Raw genomic sequence first — 20,897 nt, 5'->3', positions numbered from 1 at the left:
AATAGTCCACATAATTAATTAACTTTAATTATTGTGCTTTTCCTAAATTAGACTTAGGAAATAATTCATAAATCACTTACTCCACCAAACAAGCACTTAGAAAGGAAATCAACCATCTCCTACATGGTAAGACACCAAGCTCATGTAGAAGACCTTGTGAAGCTACCAAGAACCTCAACACACTCGATGGTTCTATGATCAATTCAACCTTAACTATCTTAAGGTGAGCATATATATATATATATATGTGTGTGTGTGTAACCCATAAAAATGTATTAAACTTTTACATGTTAAATCTGTTGGAAGATAATGAAAAAATTACGAGCAATTATCATAATGGATCTCTTTCTTGAATTTTCATGTCTCCTTGTATTCTATTTCTGGTAAGTTTTTATGGAGATGCCTCCACACTCTCTTTTGGTGTAGTCTAATGAGGTGATTTTCTGACATTTTTCTGAGTAGATTCTGATCAATTGTGCTTGATATCCAACCAGACATTGAGAAAATTGCAGTTTTAAGTGTTCGAATCTATACAATCTGAGTTTCCCAGAGATTTTTTAAGACGCTAAATTCATTTATACATACAAAAATGCAATTTAAATAACCGAATATTACAATTTTACCAAAAATCGTATCACCATATTCGAGTGAAGAAACCAAAAAAATTGCCTCATTAAACCATACCCTCTCTTCTACCCGCTGTTATACGTTCATAGTCCCATACTGCCATCATCTACAAAGAGAATTATCTCAAACATTCGGCACCATATATATCTTATTGAAAGTGAATACCACACAATTTCAATAAATGATTCTCAAACTATTCCTTTGACATATATATCTTCTTGAGAGAGAATACCATATCATTTTAAATAAACGATTCTTTTATGCTTTTTTTCACCAAAATAGTTTCTTAAAGCTTTTCCATTCCCCTCGTGGTCCAAGCGACATCTTGAGGTTCTGAATATAACCAATTGCCTGAACACTCAGACCCACACTTTAATGAAACAAAAAACCTTGTGACCGTGAAATATAACCAATATGTATCATTACATTTTAGTAGACAAAAGTATCTCATTACCAATAACCAATTTATGTATATGCTCATTTGCATGTACTAAAACCAGAATGAAATCTCTAGTTTTTACTACAAACAAAAGACATATGTGGGCACTGTGGTCTGAAAGAGGAGGAACGTGTCATGAAACATTTTACTCATATTGGATAACGTATTAGCCGATGTTTAGAACATTTTGGTATTTCATAAGCTTCCTTCCTTATTATAAAGAAATTTACATGAATAGATAATGACCAGTTAAAAACCATGTTAGTATTCAATTGCTCAAAAAAATCAAGCAAACTATATATGGCTATTCCCCAGTTTACCATTTAAGTGATATTGCTAAATCCCTCAACGCTTTAACATGCTGTAGAGTCCTTTCCTTCTCTTGCAGTTTTAAGCTAATTGCAATAGATTGAGGATCTAGACCCATCACAGTCTCACTCTTTTCTTCCCCTTTCAACTCCTGCAATAACGCATCAGTCTCTCTAATAAAATCAATTCGGAAAAGTATGTCGTCATCCTCTTGTGGCAAATTAATTGGGCCCTTCTGTTTTCAAGAAAAAGAAATGAATTAATCAGCTTCATGTTTCAGAAAATGAAAAAATATATTTACAGTGTCGTCACTGCTATTTATATTCACATGGTTTACACAAAAAACAATCTAAACAGCACCAAAGCTCAATCGTAATGAGATTTACCACCATGCTACAAAAAGGAAAAGTCTTGTAGACTAAGCACAGTAACGTGATAGTTAATTTGAGGTAACACATTACCACAAGGAGGAAGATCCAAGCTTGATCCCTCAGAGGGGAAGTGGAGTCGCCACCCAGAGTCGGGTGAAACCAAGGAAAATGGCAGGGATGAGGTAGGCAACAAAATTCATTAGGGTATTAATGTTCTTTAGATTCCCATGGTATATTATTTAAGGCTTATGTGAGTAGATTAGTGTTGGTTCGTACAACAAATAAATAAACTAGCAAATTAACAAAAGCAGAAGAAACTAAACTATTGTATATTCTCCTCAATTCTTTCAATGCGCTCATTATCTCCATGTGCATAACAAAAAAAAGCTGGAAATGAAAGTGAATGCTGTAAAAGTCTTAACTTACAGCCCAAAGATCATCAATACCGAATATTTCACAAACAGAACTTTATATGAGATGACATACCTTGATCAACAGCGGAAGATGTAATGGCTGCCATCTACTTTGATCTGACTCCTGACTGTTCCTCTTCTTCAGAATTCGGTTTCTCTCCTCTTGCCCTCACTTTCTTTATGTGCTTCTTGATGGAGAAGAATGCAACTCTTGTGTGTGGGAGAGAGAGGACCCAATCCTTTATATATTATTTAACTCTAATCTGGTACGTCCATCATATACCAATTCAACGCTTAAGATCTAATGCTTTAGATTAGAAACTGCTTTAGGATAAAATCTAAATGCTTTAAGATTAGATCGGGTCACATTAAGATTAGAAACTGCTTTAACGTTAAAAAGCAATGAGCCTTTGCTGTTTCTAATAGCAGTTTCTAACATTCTCCCACTTGACCCGACTATTCATAATATTAAGTGTTGAACATCATACTATGATAAATTGCTGAGAGTTATGGCGGTTGTGCACTATTAATTCAATGCATTCCCTTCCATATACTACAATACCAGCAATCCATCAATTCATACTCATAATTTATATAAAACAGCATAATGGTCCACATAATGTCTTATATCATAATGATTAAACATAATATCTTTATAAGACTCTTTCTTGTTTAAAATTACATAAAATACGTATTACTACATTAAAACAAGAAACACATGATTGTATATCAGAAACACATAAAAGAGCTCAGATTGTCACACATCAATTATCATTAATACAACCAAGACCCATTCTTTGAACATGTTCCTTAAATTGTCTTGGTTGTAACCCTTTCGTCAAAGGGTCTGTAATCATAAGTTCTGTCCTGATGTGCATGATTGACATTCTTTGTTTCTGAACCTCATCTTTCACAACAAGATACTTCAGTTCCATATGTTTGGCACCTTTAGAGTACTTGTCGTTCTTTGAGAAAAATACTGCTGCAGAGTTATCACAATAAATTTTCAGCGGCTTGCTAATGGTGTCGACAACCGCAAGTCCTGAAATAAAGTTCCGCAACCATAATGCATGAATTGTGGCTTCAAAATATGCCACAAATTCTGCCTCCATAGTGGATGAAGCAACGATAGTCTGTTTCGCACTTTTCCATGATATGGCACCTTGAGCAAACATAAACAGGTAACCAAAAGTCGATTTTCTAGTATCGATGCATCCAGCAAAATCTGAATCGCTATATCCAATCACTTCCGATTCATTGGATGAGCATGTAATCTTTCGTTGAGAGAAATTCCTTAGTCTCATGCAATATACTTAAATTATTTGTAGCAAGCAAGACGTCATCAACATAAAGGACCAGATAAATAAACTTGCTCCCACTGATCTTTCGGTATATACAGTGATCAACCGTATTTTCCTTAAAACCAAAAGATGTAATAATGGTATTGAACTTAATATACCACTGTCGGGATGCTTGTTTAAGCCCATATATTGACTTCTTAAGTTTACACACCAATTGTTCTTTACTTTCTACAGAAAAACCCTCAGGTTGATCCATATAAACATCCTCATCAAGATCTCCATTCAGAAAAGTTGTTTTCACATCCATTTGATGCAACTCCAAATCATAATGAGCTACTAATGTCATTATTATTCTTAGTGAGTCCTTTTTCGAAACAGGAGAAAATGTCTCCTTGTAATCAACACCATCTTTCTGAGTGTAACCCTTAGCAACAAGTCTAGCTTTATACCGTTTGATATTACCACTAGAGTCGTGTTTGGTTTTAAAAACCCATTTGCATCCGACTCTTTTACAGCCATGTGGTAACTCAACGAGATCCCAAACTTCATTCTGTTGCATGGATTTCAGTTCTTCTTTCATGGCATTAATCCATTCCTTTGACTCTTTACTTTCTACAGCATGTGAAAACGAAACTGGATCCTTATTGATTCCAATATCATAATCTGATTCTTGCATATAAACCACATAATCATTAGAAATAGCTGACCTACGATTTCTTTGAGGTCTTCTTAATGCTACTTGTTGTGGTTCATGCATATCAGCATTATGTAAGTCATTTCCTTCAGGAAGTACTTCTTCATTTATATGTTGTTCATTATCATCATGCTGTTATACAACAGCTGGAACAACATTTGGAGTAATAGTAGATGGAGGAACTATTCTAGGTAATGTAACATTTACCCTTGTTTCCTTTTTTTGTACTATTTCTCTTCTAGTACTCCCACTGACTTCACCATTCTCAATGAATCTTGCATTACCAGTTTCTAATTGCCTCTCAACTTCATTTACAAACGTCTCAAGGACATTCACAAATATCAGTGTGTATTAGTTCAAGAAGCTGGCTGCTTCTAGTGGCTCCTTTCTTATTATGTTATTATGTTTGGTTTGTTTACCTTTAATACAATCCACACATAATTCTAGATCACTAAAGTCCAAATTTGACAAAATTTCATTACTTACTAATCTCATCATTCTTTCTTTGGATATATGACCTAGTCGTTTATGCCACAAGAAAGCAGAATTTTCATTCAACATGCTACGTTTTCATCCAACATTATTTACTACATTCAACAAGGAATTCGCATAAGTGTCATTCAGTTTCAATTTATATAAACCATCAATTAGAATACCAGAACCAACATTATCAGCATTCTTATATAAATCGAAATAACCAGATCCAATCATACATCTAAAACCAGAAATATCCAATTTACTTGCGGAAATAAGGTTTCTAGATAATGAAGGTACATAAAGGGTACTGTATAAGTTTAATACATATCCACTTTCTAGAATTAGACGATAAGTCTCTTTTTACAGATACGACATTGAACACTCTTTAGTTCCTTCTTTTCCTCATCCTGCCCATTCTTAGCAGGTGCCTTTTTCTTCTTGAAATGACTTGATTTTCCTTTCTTTTCTTTACCAGTTTTATTACTCACAAAACTTACTGAGTGATTCACTTGATTTTTCAAACGTCCTTCTTCCTGAACAAGACTACTGGCCAATTCATTAACATTCCACTTATCCTTTATAGTGTTATAGTTAATCTGAAAAGGTCCATATTCAGAAGGTAGCGAGTTCAGGATGAACTGGACAAGAAAAGAATCCTCTACTGTAAGTCCCAGGGAGTTTAACCTTGCTGCAATATTAGTCATCTCTATAATTTGCTCTTGCATAGTTCGCGACCCATCAAACTTCATGGTCGTGAGTTCTGCCATAAGAGTACCAGCGAGTGACTTATCAGCTGAACGAAAACGCTCTTCCACAGACTGCATATATTCCTTAGCACTTTCTGTTTGTGGAATTGTTGACTTGATGTTGTTAGCAACAATCATCTTAATAAACATAAGGCTCAATCTGTTACTGCGTTCCCATGCTTTATGGTGTGATTTTTCTGCCTCAGTACTATCTCTTGTAAGAGCAGCAGGCTTATCCACAAGGAGTGCCAAGTCAAGATCCTGAATACCTAAATGGAAATTGACTTGTTCTTTCCATTCAGAAAAATTAACACCAGTGAACAATGTAACAGATGAAGCATGTGTATTCATGGTAACTCCTGCAAATTAAAAATGAAATCACTATAAGCTCATAACTAACGCGATTCAGATGTAGACATAATAGTATAATATAGCACTCCTTTGGGTAGATACTATCTTATACTTAACATAATTAAATACCAAAACATAAGCAGGTAATAAATATATTCAATCAAATAGAACTGACATCTTTGGATGATCAATATTTATTTAATCAAAATATCTATTAAACCTCATCATGTCAACTAGTTATAGAACAAGACTTTCCTTTGGGTAAGTTCTCAGGTTCTATCATTAGTGACGCCAGCTTTAATTGGTATTTTTATAACTGGCAATTTCTATCAATAATCGTTATGTCAATTATGCACTAAATGATTATTCTGATTTTGACCACTTTGGTGATTAACAAAATCATAAATCTCATGTGCATAAATGATTTATAACACATACTTGATGCGAAACAACATTCTGATTTTGACCACTTTGGTGATCATAAATCTCATGTGCATAAATAATTTATAGCACATACCTTATGCAAAACAATCAGTCATAGAGCAATTACTTTTATGCCCAAATTTCAAATTCAATCGAAACTGTAACTTTCCTACAGGAGTTCTACTCAACTCTGTACAAAAATGATTGCTTTGTTAGTCTTCTTACAGTGCACAAATTTGACTATCTACCAGGATTCAATAACTTATATTCACCGCATATTCATTCCAACATACACAGCGAACACACAATGATGCGGCAATTTTCTAGGTGACCTGGATCCATCATTATATGGCATCTCGAAAATACAAAGAGCATCGAAACCCAAGGATCACCGCGGAGCATAATTCAGAGTTCTAGTCCAAGCAAGAATTTGTGCAATGTATGGAAGCTAAAGGCTCCGACGTTATGGTTATGTGACATGCAATAGGGTTGTGACAACCGAACAATGATACAGTTCCAAGGATGAGTTTTCCTTCGAGGCGATGATTGTCGAATTAAATTGAGCGTGCTCCGGGCTATCAAACGAATTACAATGGAGAAGCTCAAGGCAATGACCACCTTAGTGACATGATAAGAGACAGTAACACGCGCACTGATCTATTCAACAGAGCACGGTGTATGGCGACCTCTGTAGCGAACAAATGACTGGCGCAACGGCTGTTCTCAAGCTAATCCTTATTGAACTCGGATGGGAGCTCATAAACAAATACTGCAAGGACTATCCTCATCGAATGGTCATACACGCACTCGTATGCAGAAGATAACTATGAAAATTCAAGTCATTTCCTTGATGGGTGAACGTCGAAACATACATTAGCGATACGCTGCTGTTACCAGGCAAGACTCTTTGGAATCGACTTTAGCCGTTACTATGAATGGGAGAATACCGGGTGGACACAAGAAGGCGTGAATTCTCAAAGCCATTTGGAAAACAGAAATGAGGAAGCAACCAGTTGATGAGAAATCCTTTCCTCAAACATGAAAATTCATAGTGTTAAAATCAAACGAAGGAAACCCATTGTTGGGAACAATCAAAAAGCCATTTAGGGTTTGGCGTGCTCTGGTACATACGGAACAACATTGATACCATTCATGAAACCCCACAATTTCCCGAAGGCTCAATCACATGAGTAAAGCACAAAACAGATCAATTGCAATCATAGGAAATATTCAGTTATTGATTGGCTCTGATACCAAATGTAAAAGTCTTAACTTACAGCCCAAAGATCATCAATACCGAATATTTCACAAACAGAACTTTATATGAGATGACATACCTTGATCAACAGCGGAAGATGTAATGGCTGCCATCTACTTTGATCTGACTCCTGACTGTTCCTCTTCTTCAGAATTCGGTTTCTCTCCTCTTGCCCTCACTTTCTTTATGTGCTTCTTGATGGAGAAGAATGCAACTCTTGTGTGTGGGAGAGAGAGGACCCAATCCTTTATATATTATTTAACTCTAATCTGGTACGTCCATCATATACCAATTCAACGCTTAAGATCTAATGCTTTAGATTAGAAACTGCTTTAGGATAAAATCTAAATGCTTTAAGATTAGATCGGGTCACATTAAGATTAGAAACTGCTTTAACGTTAAAAAGCAATGAGCCTTTTGCTGTTTCTAATAGCAGTTTCTAACATTCTCCCACTTGACCCGACTATTCATAATATTAAGTGTTGAACATCATACTATGATAAATTGCTGAGAGTTATGGCGGTTGTGCACTATTAATTCAATGCATTCCCTTCCATATACTACAATACCAGCAATCCATCAATTCATACTCATAATTTATATAAAACAGCATAATGGTCCACATAATGTCTTATATCATAATGATTAAACATAATATCTTTATAAGACTCTTTCTTGTTTAAAATTACATAAAATACGTATTACTACATTAAAACAAGAAACACATGATTGTATATCAGAAACACATAAAAGAGCTCAGATTGTCACACATCAATTATCATTAATACAACCAAGACCCATTCTTTGAACATGTTCCTTAAATTGTCTTGGTTGTAACCCTTTCGTCAAAGGGTCTGTAATCATAAGTTCTGTCCTGATGTGCATGATTGACATTCTTTGTTTCTGAACCTCATCTTTCACAACAAGATACTTCAGTTCCATATGTTTGGCACCTTTAGAGTACTTGTCGTTCTTTGAGAAAAATACTGCTGCAGAGTTATCACAATAAATTTTCAGCGGCTTGCTAATGGTGTCGACAACCGCAAGTCCTGAAATAAAGTTCCGCAACCATAATGCATGAATTGTGGCTTCAAAATATGCCACAAATTCTGCCTCCATAGTGGATGAAGCAACGATAGTCTGTTTCGCACTTTTCCATGATATGGCACCTTGAGCAAACATAAACAGGTAACCAAAAGTCGATTTTCTAGTATCGATGCATCCAGCAAAATCTGAATCGCTATATCCAATCACTTCCGATTCATTGGATGAGCATGTAATCTTTCGTTGAGAGAAATTCCTTAGTCTCATGCAATATACTTAAATTATTTGTAGCAAGCAAGACGTCATCAACATAAAGGACCAGATAAATAAACTTGCTCCCACTGATCTTTCGGTATATACAGTGATCAACCGTATTTTCCTTAAAACCAAAAGATGTAATAATGGTATTGAACTTAATATACCACTGTCGGGATGCTTGTTTAAGCCCATATATTGACTTCTTAAGTTTACACACCAATTGTTCTTTACTTTCTACAGAAAAACCCTCAGGTTGATCCATATAAACATCCTCATCAAGATCTCCATTCAGAAAAGTTGTTTTCACATCCATTTGATGCAACTCCAAATCATAATGAGCTACTAATGTCATTATTATTCTTAGTGAGTCCTTTTTCGAAACAGGAGAAAATGTCTCCTTGTAATCAACACCATCTTTCTGAGTGTAACCCTTAGCAACAAGTCTAGCTTTATACCGTTTGATATTACCACTAGAGTCGTGTTTGGTTTTAAAAACCCATTTGCATCCGACTCTTTTACAGCCATGTGGTAACTCAACGAGATCCCAAACTTCATTCTGTTGCATGGATTTCAGTTCTTCTTTCATGGCATTAATCCATTCCTTTGACTCTTTACTTTCTACAGCATGTGAAAACGAAACTGGATCCTTATTGATTCCAATATCATAATCTGATTCTTGCATATAAACCACATAATCATTAGAAATAGCTGACCTACGATTTCTTTGAGGTCTTCTTAATGCTACTTGTTGTGGTTCATGCATATCAGCATTATGTAAGTCATTTCCTTCAGGAAGTACTTCTTCATTTATATGTTGTTCATTATCATCATGCTGTTATACAACAGCTGGAACAACATTTGGAGTAATAGTAGATGGAGGAACTATTCTAGGTAATGTAACATTTACCCTTGTTTCCTTTATTTCTACTATTTCTCTTCTAGTACTCCCACTGACTTCACCATTCTCAATGAATCTTGCATTACCAGTTTCTAATTGCCTCTCAACTTCATTTACAAACGTCTCAAGGACATTCACAAATATCAGTGTGTATTAGTTCAAGAAGCTGGCTGCTTCTAGTGGCTCCTTTCTTATTATGTTATTATGTTTGGTTTGTTTACCTTTAATACAATCCACACATAATTCTAGATCACTAAAGTCCAAATTTGACAAAATTTCATTACTTACTAATCTCATCATTCTTTCTTTGGATATATGACCTAGTCGTTTATGCCACAAGAAAGCAGAATTTTCATTCAACATGCTACGTTTTCATCCAACATTATTTACTACATTCAACAAGGAATTCGCATAAGTGTCATTCAGTTTCAATTTATATAAACCATCAATTAGAATACCAGAACCAACATTATCAGCATTCTTATATAAATCGAAATAACCAGATCCAATCATACATCTAAAACCAGAAATATCCAATTTACTTGCGGAAATAAGGTTTCTAGATAATGAAGGTACATAAAGGGTACTGTATAAGTTTAATACATATCCACTTTCTAGAATTAGACGATAAGTCTCTTTTTACAGATACGACATTGAACACTCTTTAGTTCCTTCTTTTCCTCATCCTGCCCATTCTTAGCAGGTGCCTTTTTCTTCTTGAAATGACTTGATTTTCCTTTCTTTTCTTTACCAGTTTTATTACTCACAAAACTTACTGAGTGATTCACTTGATTTTTCAAACGTCCTTCTTCCTGAACAAGACTACTGGCCAATTCATTAACATTCCACTTATCCTTTATAGTGTTATAGTTAATCTGAAAAGGTCCATATTCAGAAGGTAGCGAGTTCAGGATGAACTGGACAAGAAAAGAATCCTCTACTGTAAGTCCCAGGGAGTTTAACCTTGCTGCAATATTAGTCATCTCTATAATTTGCTCTTGCATAGTTCGCGACCCATCAAACTTCATGGTCGTGAGTTCTGCCATAAGAGTACCAGCGAGTGACTTATCAGCTGAACGAAAACGCTCTTCCACAGACTGCATATATTCCTTAGCACTTTCTGTTTGTGGAATTGTTGACTTGATGTTGTTAGCAACAGTCATCTTAATAAACATAAGGCTCAATCTGTTACTGCGTTCCCATGCTTTATGGTGTGATTTTTCTGCCTCAGTACTATCTCTTGTAAGAGCAGCAGGCTTATCCACAAGGAGTGCCAAGTCAAGATCCTGAATACCTAAATGGAAATTGACTTGTTCTTTCCATTCAGAAAAATTAACACCAGTGAACAATGTAACAGATGAAGCATGTGTATTCATGGTAACTCCTGCAAATTAAAAATGAAATCACTATAAGCTCATAACTAACGCGATTCAGATGTAGACATAATAGTATAATATAGCACTCCTTTGGGTAGATACTATCTTATACTTAACATAATTAAATACCAAAACATAAGCAGGTAATAAATATATTCAATCAAATAGAACTGACATCTTTGGATGATCAATATTTATTTAATCAAAATATCTATTAAACCTCATCATGTCAACTAGTTATAGAACAAGACTTTCCTTTGGGTAAGTTCTCAGGTTCTATCATTAGTGACGCCAGCTTTAATTGGTATTTTTATAACTGGCAATTTCTATCAATAATCGTTATGTCAATTATGCACTAAATGATTATTCTGATTTTGACCACTTTGGTGATTAACAAAATCATAAATCTCATGTGCATAAATGATTTATAACACATACTTGATGCGAAACAACATTCTGATTTTGACCACTTTGGTGATCATAAATCTCATGTGCATAAATAATTTATAGCACATACCTTATGCAAAACAATCAGTCATAGAGCAATTACTTTTATGCCCAAATTTCAAATTCAATCGAAACTGTAACTTTCCTACAGGAGTTCTACTCAACTCTGTACAAAAATGATTGCTTTGTTAGTCTTCTTACAGTGCACAAATTTGACTATCTACCAGGATTCAATAACTTATATTCACCGCATATTCATTCCAACATACATAGCGAACACACAATGATGCGGCAATTTTCTAGGTGACCTGGATCCATCATTATATGGCATCTCGAAAATACAAAGAGCATCGAAACCCAAGGATCACCGCGGAGCATAATTCAGAGTTCTAGTCCAAGCAAGAATTTGTGCAATGTATGGAAGCTAAAGGCTCCGACGTTATGGTTATGTGACATGCAATAGGGTTGTGACAACCGAACAATGATACAGTTCCAAGGATGAGTTTTCCTTCGAGGCGATGATTGTCGAATTAAATTGAGCGTGCTCCGGGCTATCAAACGAATTACAATGGAGAAGCTCAAGGCAATGACCACCTTAGTGACATGATAAGAGACAGTAACACGCGCACTGATCTATTCAACAGAGCACGGTGTATGGCGACCTCTGTAGCGAACAAATGACTGGCGCAACGGCTGTTCTCAAGCTAATCCTTATTGAACTCGGATGGGAGCTCATAAACAAATACTGCAAGGACTATCCTCATCGAATGGTCATACACGCACTCGTATGCAGAAGATAACTATGAAAATTCAAGTCATTTCCTTGATGGGTGAACGTCGAAACATACATTAGCGATACGCTGCTGTTACCAGGCAAGACTCTTTGGAATCGACTTTAGCCGTTACTATGAATGGGAGAATACCGGGTGGACACAAGAAGGCGTGAATTCTCAAAGCCATTTGGAAAACAGAAATGAGGAAGCAACCAGTTGATGAGAAATCCTTTCCTCAAACATGAAAATTCATAGTGTTAAAATCAAACGAAGGAAACCCATTGTTGGGAACAATCAAAAAGCCATTTAGGGTTTGGCGTGCTCTGGTACATACAGAACAACATTGATACCATTCATGAAACCCCACAATTTCCCGAAGGCTCAATCACATGAGTAAAGCACAAAACAGATCAATTGCAATCATAGGAAATATTCAGTTATTGATTGGCTCTGATACCAAATGTAAAAGTCTTAACTTACAGCCCAAAGATCATCAATACCGAATATTTCACAAACAGAACTTTATATGAGATGACATACCTTGATCAACAGCAGAAGATGTAATGGCTGCCATCTACTTTGATCTGACTCCTGACTGTTCCTCTTCTTCAGAATTCGGTTTCTCTCCTCTTGCCCTCACTTTCTTTATGTGCTTCTTGATGGAGAAGAATGCAACTCTTGTGTGTGGGAGAGAGAGGACCCAATCCTTTATATATTATTTAACTCTAATCTGGTACGTCCATCATATACCAATTCAACGCTTAAGATCTAATGCTTTAGATTAGAAACTGCTTTAGGATAAAATCTAAATGCTTTAAGATTAGATCGGGTCACATTAAGATTAGAAACTGCTTTAACGTTAAAAAGCAATGAGCCTTTTGCTGTTTCTAATAGCAGTTTCTAACATTCTCCCACTTGACCCGACTATTCATAATATTAAGTGTTGAACATCATACTATGATAAATTGCTGAGAGTTATGGCGGTTGTGCACTATTAATTCAATGCATTCCCTTCCATATACTACAATACCAGCAATCCATCAATTCATACTCATAATTTATATAAAACAGCATAATGGTCCACATAATGTCTTATATCATAATGATTAAACATAATATCTTTATAAGACTCTTTCTTGTTTAAAATTACATAAAATACGTATTACTACATTAAAACAAGAAACACATGATTGTATATCAGAAACACATAAAAGAGCTCAGATTGTCACACATCAATTATCATTAATACAACCAAGACCCATTCTTTGAACATGTTCCTTAAATTGTCTTGGTTGTAACCCTTTCGTCAAAGGGTCTGTAATCATAAGTTCTGTCCTGATGTGCATGATTGACATTCTTTGTTTCTGAACCTCATCTTTCACAACAAGATACTTCAGTTCCATATGTTTGGCACCTTTAGAGTACTTGTCGTTCTTTGAGAAAAATACTGCTGCAGAGTTATCACAATAAATTTTCAGCGGCTTGCTAATGGTGTCGACAACCGCAAGTCCTGAAATAAAGTTCCGCAACCATAATGCATGAATTGTGGCTTCAAAATATGCCACAAATTCTGCCTCCATAGTGGATGAAGCAACGATAGTCTGTTTCGCACTTTTCCATGATATGGCACCTTGAGCAAACATAAACAGGTAACCAAAAGTCGATTTTCTAGTATCGATGCATCCAGCAAAATCTGAATCGCTATATCCAATCACTTCCGATTCATTGGATGAGCATGTAATCTTTCGTTGAGAGAAATTCCTTAGTCTCATGCAATATACTTAAATTATTTGTAGCAAGCAAGACGTCATCAACATAAAGGACCAGATAAATAAACTTGCTCCCACTGATCTTTCGGTATATACAGTGATCAACCGTATTTTCCTTAAAACCAAAAGATGTAATAATGGTATTGAACTTAATATACCACTGTCGGGATGCTTGTTTAAGCCCATATATTGACTTCTTAAGTTTACACACCAATTGTTCTTTACTTTCTACAGAAAAACCCTCAGGTTGATCCATATAAACATCCTCATCAAGATCTCCATTCAGAAAAGTTGTTTTCACATCCATTTGATGCAACTCCAAATCATAATGAGCTACTAATGTCATTATTATTCTTAGTGAGTCCTTTTTCGAAACAGGAGAAAATGTCTCCTTGTAATCAACACCATCTTTCTGAGTGTAACCCTTAGCAACAAGTCTAGCTTTATACCGTTTGATATTACCACTAGAGTCGTGTTTGGTTTTAAAAACCCATTTGCATCCGACTCTTTTACAGCCATGTGGTAACTCAACGAGATCCCAAACTTCATTCTGTTGCATGGATTTCAGTTCTTCTTTCATGGCATTAATCCATTCCTTTGACTCTTTACTTTCTACAGCATGTGAAAACGAAACTGGATCCTTATTGATTCCAATATCATAATCTGATTCTTGCATATAAACCACATAATCATTAGAAATAGCTGACCTACGATTTCTTTGAGGTCTTCTTAATGCTACTTGTTGTGGTTCATGCATATCAGCATTATGTAAGTCATTTCCTTCAGGAAGTACTTCTTCATTTATATGTTGTTCATTATCATCACGCTGTTATACAACAGCTGGAACAACATTTGGAGTAATAGTAGATGGAGGAACTATTCTAGGTAATGTAACATTTACCCTTGTTTCCTTTATTTCTACTATTTCTCTTCTAGTACTCCCACTGACTTCACCATTCTCAATGAATCTTGCATTACCAGTTTCTAATTGCCTCTCAACTTCATTTACAAACGTCTCAAGGACATTCACAAATATCAGTGTGTATTAGTTCAAGAAGCTGGCTGCTTCTAGTGGCTCCTTTCTTATTATGTTATTATGTTTGGTTTGTTTACCTTTAATACAATCCACACATAATTCTAGATCACTAAAGTCCAAATTTGACAAAATTTCATTACTTACTAATCTCATCATTCTTTCTTTGGATATATGACCTAGTCGTTTATGCCACAAGAAAGCAGAATTTTCATTCAACATGCTACGTTTTCATCCAACATTATTTACTACATTCAACAAGGAATTCGCATAAGTGTCATTCAGTTTCAATTTATATAAACCATCAATTAGAATACCAGAACCAACATTATCAGCATTCTTATATAAATCGAAATAACCAGATCCAATCATACATCTAAAACCAGAAATATCCAATTTACTTGCGGAAATAAGGTTTCTAGATAATGAAGGTACATAAAGGGTACTGTATAAGTTTAATACATATCCACTTTCTAGAATTAGACGATAAGTCTCTTTTTACAGATACGACATTGAACACTCTTTAGTTCCTTCTTTTCCTCATCCTGCCCATTCTTAGCAGGTGCCTTTTTCTTCTTGAAATGACTTGATTTTCCTTTCTTTTCTTTACCAGTTTTATTACTCACAAAACTTACTGAGTGATTCACTTGATTTTTCAAACGTCCTTCTTCCTGAACAAGACTACTGGCCAATTCATTAACATTCCACTTATCCTTTATAGTGTTATAGTTAATCTGAAAAGGTCCATATTCAGAAGGTAGCGAGTTCAGGATGAACTGGACAAGAAAAGAATCCTCTACTGTAAGTCCCAGGGAGTTTAACCTTGCTGCAATATTAGTCATCTCTATAATTTGCTCTTGCATAGTTCGCGACCCATCAAACTTCATGGTCGTGAGTTCTGCCATAAGAGTACCAGCGAGTGACTTATCAGCTGAACGAAAACGCTCTTCCACAGACTGCATATATTCCTTAGCACTTTCTGTTTGTGGAATTGTTGACTTGATGTTGTTAGCAACAGTCATCTTAATAAACATAAGGCTCAATCTGTTACTGCGTTCCCATGCTTTATGGTGTGATTTTTCTGCCTCAGTACTATCTCTTGTAAGAGCACCAGGCTTATCCACAAGGAGTGCCAAGTCAAGATCCTGAATACCTAAATGGAAATTGACTTGTTCTTTCCATTCAGAAAAATTAACACCAGTGAACAATGTAACAGATGAAGCATGTGTATTCATGGTAACTCCTGCAAATTAAAAATGAAATCACTATAAGCTCATAACTAACGCGATTCAGATGTAGACATAATAGTATAATATAGCACTCCTTGGGTAGATACTATCTTATACTTAACATAATTAAATACCAAAACATAAGCAGGTAATAAATATATTCAATCAAATAGAACTGACGTCTTTGGATGATCAATATTTATTTAATCAAAATATCTATTAAACCTCATCATGTCAACTAGTTATAGAACAAGACTTTCCTTTGGGTAAGTTCTCAGGTTCTATCATTAGTGACGCCAGCTTTAATTGGTATTTTTATAACTGGCAATTTCTATCAATAATCGTTATGTCAATTATGCACTAAATGATTATTCTGATTTTGACCACTTTGGTGATTAACAAAATCATAAATCTCATGTGCATAAATGATTTATAACACATACTTGATGCGAAACAACATTCTGATTTTGACCACTTTGGTGATCATAAATCTCATGTGCATAAATAATTTATAGCACATACCTTATGCAAAACAATCAGTCATAGAGCAATTACTTTTATGCCCAAATTTCAAATTCAATCGAAACTGTAACTTTCCTACAGGAGTTCTACTCAACTCTGTACAAAAATGATTGCTTTGTTAGTCTTCTTACAGTGCACAAATTTGACTATCTACCAGGATTCAATAACTTATATTCACCGCATATTCATTCCAACATACATAGCGAACACACAATGATGCGGCAATTTTCTAGGTGACCTGGATCCATCATTATATGGCATCTCGAAAATACAAAGAGCATCGAAACCCAAGGATCACCGCGGAGCATAATTCAGAGTTCTATTCCAAGCAAGAATTTGTGCAATGTATGGAAGCTAAAGGCTCCGACGTTATGGTTATGTGACATGCAATAGGGTTGTGACAACCGAACAATGATACAGTTCCAAGGATGAGTTTTCCTTCGAGGCGATGATTGTCGAATTAAATTGAGCGTGCTCCGGGCTATCAAACGAATTACAATGGAGAAGCTCAAGGCAATGACCACCTTAGTGACATGATAAGAGACAGTAACACGCGCACTGATCTATTCAACAGAGCACGGTGTATGGCGACCTCTGTAGCGAACAAATGACTGGCGCAACGGTTGTTCTCAAGCTAATCCTTATTGAACTCGGATGGGAGCTCATAAACAAATACTGCAAGGACTATCCTCATCGAATGGTCATACACGCACTCGTATGCAGAAGATAACTATAAAAATTCAAGTCATTTCCTTGATGGGTGAATGTCGAAACATACATTAGCGATACGCTGCTGTTACCAGGCAAGACTCTTTGGAATCGACTTTAGCCGTTACTATGAATGGGAGAATACCGGGTGGACACAAGAAGGCGTGAATTCTCAAAGCCATTTGGAAAACAGAAATGAGGAAGCAACCAGTTGATGAGAAATCCTTTCCTCAAACATGAAAATTCATAGTGTTAAAATCAAACGAAGGAAACCCATTGTTGGGAACAATCAAAAAGCCATTTAGGGTTTGGCGTGCTCTGGTACATACAGAACAACATTGATACCATTCATGAAACCCCACAATTTCCCGAAGGCTCAATCACATGAGTAAAGCACAAAACAGATCAATTGCAATCATAGGAAATATTCAGTTATTGATTGGCTCTGATACCAAATGTAAAAGTCTTAACTTACAGCCCAAAGATCATCAATACCGAATATTTCACAAACAGAACTTTATATGAGATGACATACCTTGATCAACAGCGGAAGATGTAATGGCTGCCATCTACTTTGATCTGACTCCTGACTGTTCCTCTTCTTCAGAATTCGGTTTCTCTCCTCTTGCCCTCACTTTCTTTATGTGCTTCTTGATGGAGAAGAATGCAACTCTTGTGTGTGGGAGAGAGAGGACCCAATCCTTTATATATTATTTAACTCTAATCTGGTACGTCCATCATATACCAATTCAACGCTTAAGATCTAATGCTTTAGATTAGAAACTGCTTTAGGATAAAATCTAAATGCTTTAAGATTAGATCGGGTCACATTAAGATTAGAGACTGCTTTAACGTTAAAAAGCAATGAGCCTTTTGCTGTTTCTAATAGCAGTTTCTAACAAATGCAACCTAGTTACCCCTCTTTTCAACCCAATGAAACCAATAAAAAAGAAAACATTAAATTTATCACCCTTTTCACTTTGGTGATTAAGCAATCTAGGAAGGGACCTAGAGTTTAGGACTTCCTTAAGTGGGTGAAATGCCCTTAACGAGTACATCTATTCTAGCCTTATTCTATTCTATTGAAAATGAGAAACTACAAGACTTGTAGAGACAACACAAATAAAAAGCAAAGAAGGTAGGGTTAGATCTTATACTACATAACTATGAAGCAATGTCCTAGACAAACATGGCAATCTATCTCCAATAAAACAATGAAGGAAAAGCAACAGCAAGCACATACAACTAAAGATAAAGAATAAGATGCAAGTGTTATTACCTAAGTTACCAGGATTTGGATCCGGATACGGATTCGGATACGGATCCGCTAATTTTTTGAAAAGCCAGGATCCGGAAATGGCAAGGAAACGTCAAGTACAAGCAAATAGAAAAAAATTAAAATTTTTAAATTAAAATTTATATTAATATAAAAATAAAATCATAAGTTAGTTTTTAAATATATAATTTTTACATACAATAAATAATTATTGTATAAATAATTTCATATTTAATGTATCATTTATTAATATTAATTAAACATTAATTAAATTTATATAAAAATAAAAAACATATGTGAATTTTTAAATATATAATTCAATGTAATACTTTAAAAATAACTATTAGTTTAATTATAATAAAATTAATGCATCATTTATAAATATTTAAAATAATTATTAATTTAATTATAATAAAATTAATGCATCATTTATAAATATTTAAAAATCAATTATTAGTTATAATATTTATATTAAGCAAATTATTAAACTTATTTTAGAAAACTTACTTTTTAAACATGAAGAGAAATTTTAAAATTGATTAAAATAAAAACTTGCTTTTTAAACTTTAAATATTTAAATTAACAATAAGTCTATTATAATTTTCGTCACATCCACGTTCATTAAAGTTTATAATGTCTTGTATTATAAGCGATTATAATTTTCCTATGTTACCAGGATTCGGAAGTTATAAGCGATTATAATTTTCTTGTGTATTTTATATGACGTTTGAATTTTTTTTTTTTAACTTGTCCGCTGAGCAACAACGGGCAGCAACGAGGCGGTGGCTGAGCACCGTGGCTAAGCCTTGCTAGCTGGGGCAATGACTGACTGACGGCAGCGTGGGGACAACCGCTGACTGATGACAACATTCTTGGCTGGCTGAGGACGCATATCTAAACTTACAGCGACAATCGAAACCTAAAAAAATTCCGCTTTTTTTGACTTTTCGGTGACCATTTCACTGTTTCCGGCAGCCACCAGCGGGATCCATATCCTGGGAAAGTTTACCGTTTCCAAAAACTGTATATTTATAAAATACGTATTTTCGACGTATTTTTGGTGTATCGTATCCGGATCCGGTTCAGATCCGTGGATTCGGCAATATTCCTCCTGCCTCTGCCGGATCCGATAACATAGGTTATTACCCATAATTCCCTCAGTTGGGAAGGTTACCTCCTCACCCACAAACTTGTGTTGAAGCTAACTCTCAAAATAAAGTTGGAAGACTGGATGCAAAGACCCCAAGGCCAAACATATCAACCCCACCAGCAGAAGCAGCAAAGGAATTCCAAAGCCAAATGGAAGAGAATATACTAAGTGCCCCATCCTCCATGTTGATGGAGGGTTCAAGGAGACAATGAAACCAAGCAAATCCCAAAGTGTTGAAGGTGGCAGGTTATAACTAGAACATAAGGGAGCTCCCAATCCTACAAAGTTTCTATGCCTTAGAGAATGATATTTAAAACTCTTAACAATGAGAGAAGAAAGTGACTTAAATAGAAGAGGAGACACTCAAGTGGCATTTGTAAAATTTTCACTGACCATTGGGGTGGGTGGCCTTCTTGCGAGAATCATATCACAAGTTCACAACACCTCATACTGCAACTAGGTGGGTCATACCTATAATATTCCTAATGGAAATATACAATGATAAACAAAGCAAACATAACCAAAACCACATAGAAAAATAGTCAAGCATCAGAACACCATTTTAAAGCCAAAAACTGCAATGCTGAGCCATTTTATTATAATATGAAGAGGGTACAACGAGGTGTTGGAAAGAGTGCACCTAGGCTTCCTCAAGGCAAGCTAGCTAAGCCCAAATGAATAAGAAGAACTCCCCCTCAAATATGTTGCTTCTCTATCTCATGGCTCTGCGCTAAACTGCCTAGAAATATGCTGCTAGGTGTGAAGATCTACTGCTAGGGCTTTCTCCGCTGCTCATAAAATTCTAGGAAATTAATATCGGCCTCTCCACCAAATACTTAGAATAACCCACGAAGGAATTAAAAAATGTTTGACTTTAGAAATTTGGCGCTATTTCCCCTAGCTCCTCTAGTTGCTGGCTGAATTGGGACCCTTGTTTGACCCCTCAAATCTGCCCAAAAAATTCCGCATTCTTGAGGTTTTTGTCAAAAACCCAGATAAACCCAA

General features: G+C 35.4%; 1 protein-coding gene across 1 annotated transcript in view; it reads right to left on the bottom strand.

The window, feature by feature from the left end:
* Positions 1-1,199: 1,199 nt before the first annotated feature.
* LOC149168769 (protein PALE CRESS, chloroplastic-like) overlaps positions 1,200-20,897 on the bottom strand; it is a 269,623-nt gene continuing 249,925 nt past the window's right edge. The window contains exon 7 of the mRNA XM_089428419.1: positions 1,200-1,610. Coding sequence (XP_089284545.1) covers positions 1,383-1,610 — 228 coding nt within the window. The 3' untranslated portion in view covers positions 1,200-1,382. The remainder of the gene's footprint in view (positions 1,611-20,897) is intronic.

The sequence above is a fragment of the Pinus tabuliformis genome, chromosome 4_2 (assembly GCF_031772625.1).
Source record: "Pinus tabuliformis cultivar Carrire ecotype Pingquan chromosome 4_2, CPIR1, whole genome shotgun sequence".
NCBI lineage: Eukaryota > Viridiplantae > Streptophyta > Pinopsida > Pinales > Pinaceae > Pinus > Pinus tabuliformis.
The sequence above is the reverse complement of the archived record's forward strand: the minus strand, read 5'-3'. Positions and strand labels throughout refer to the sequence as shown.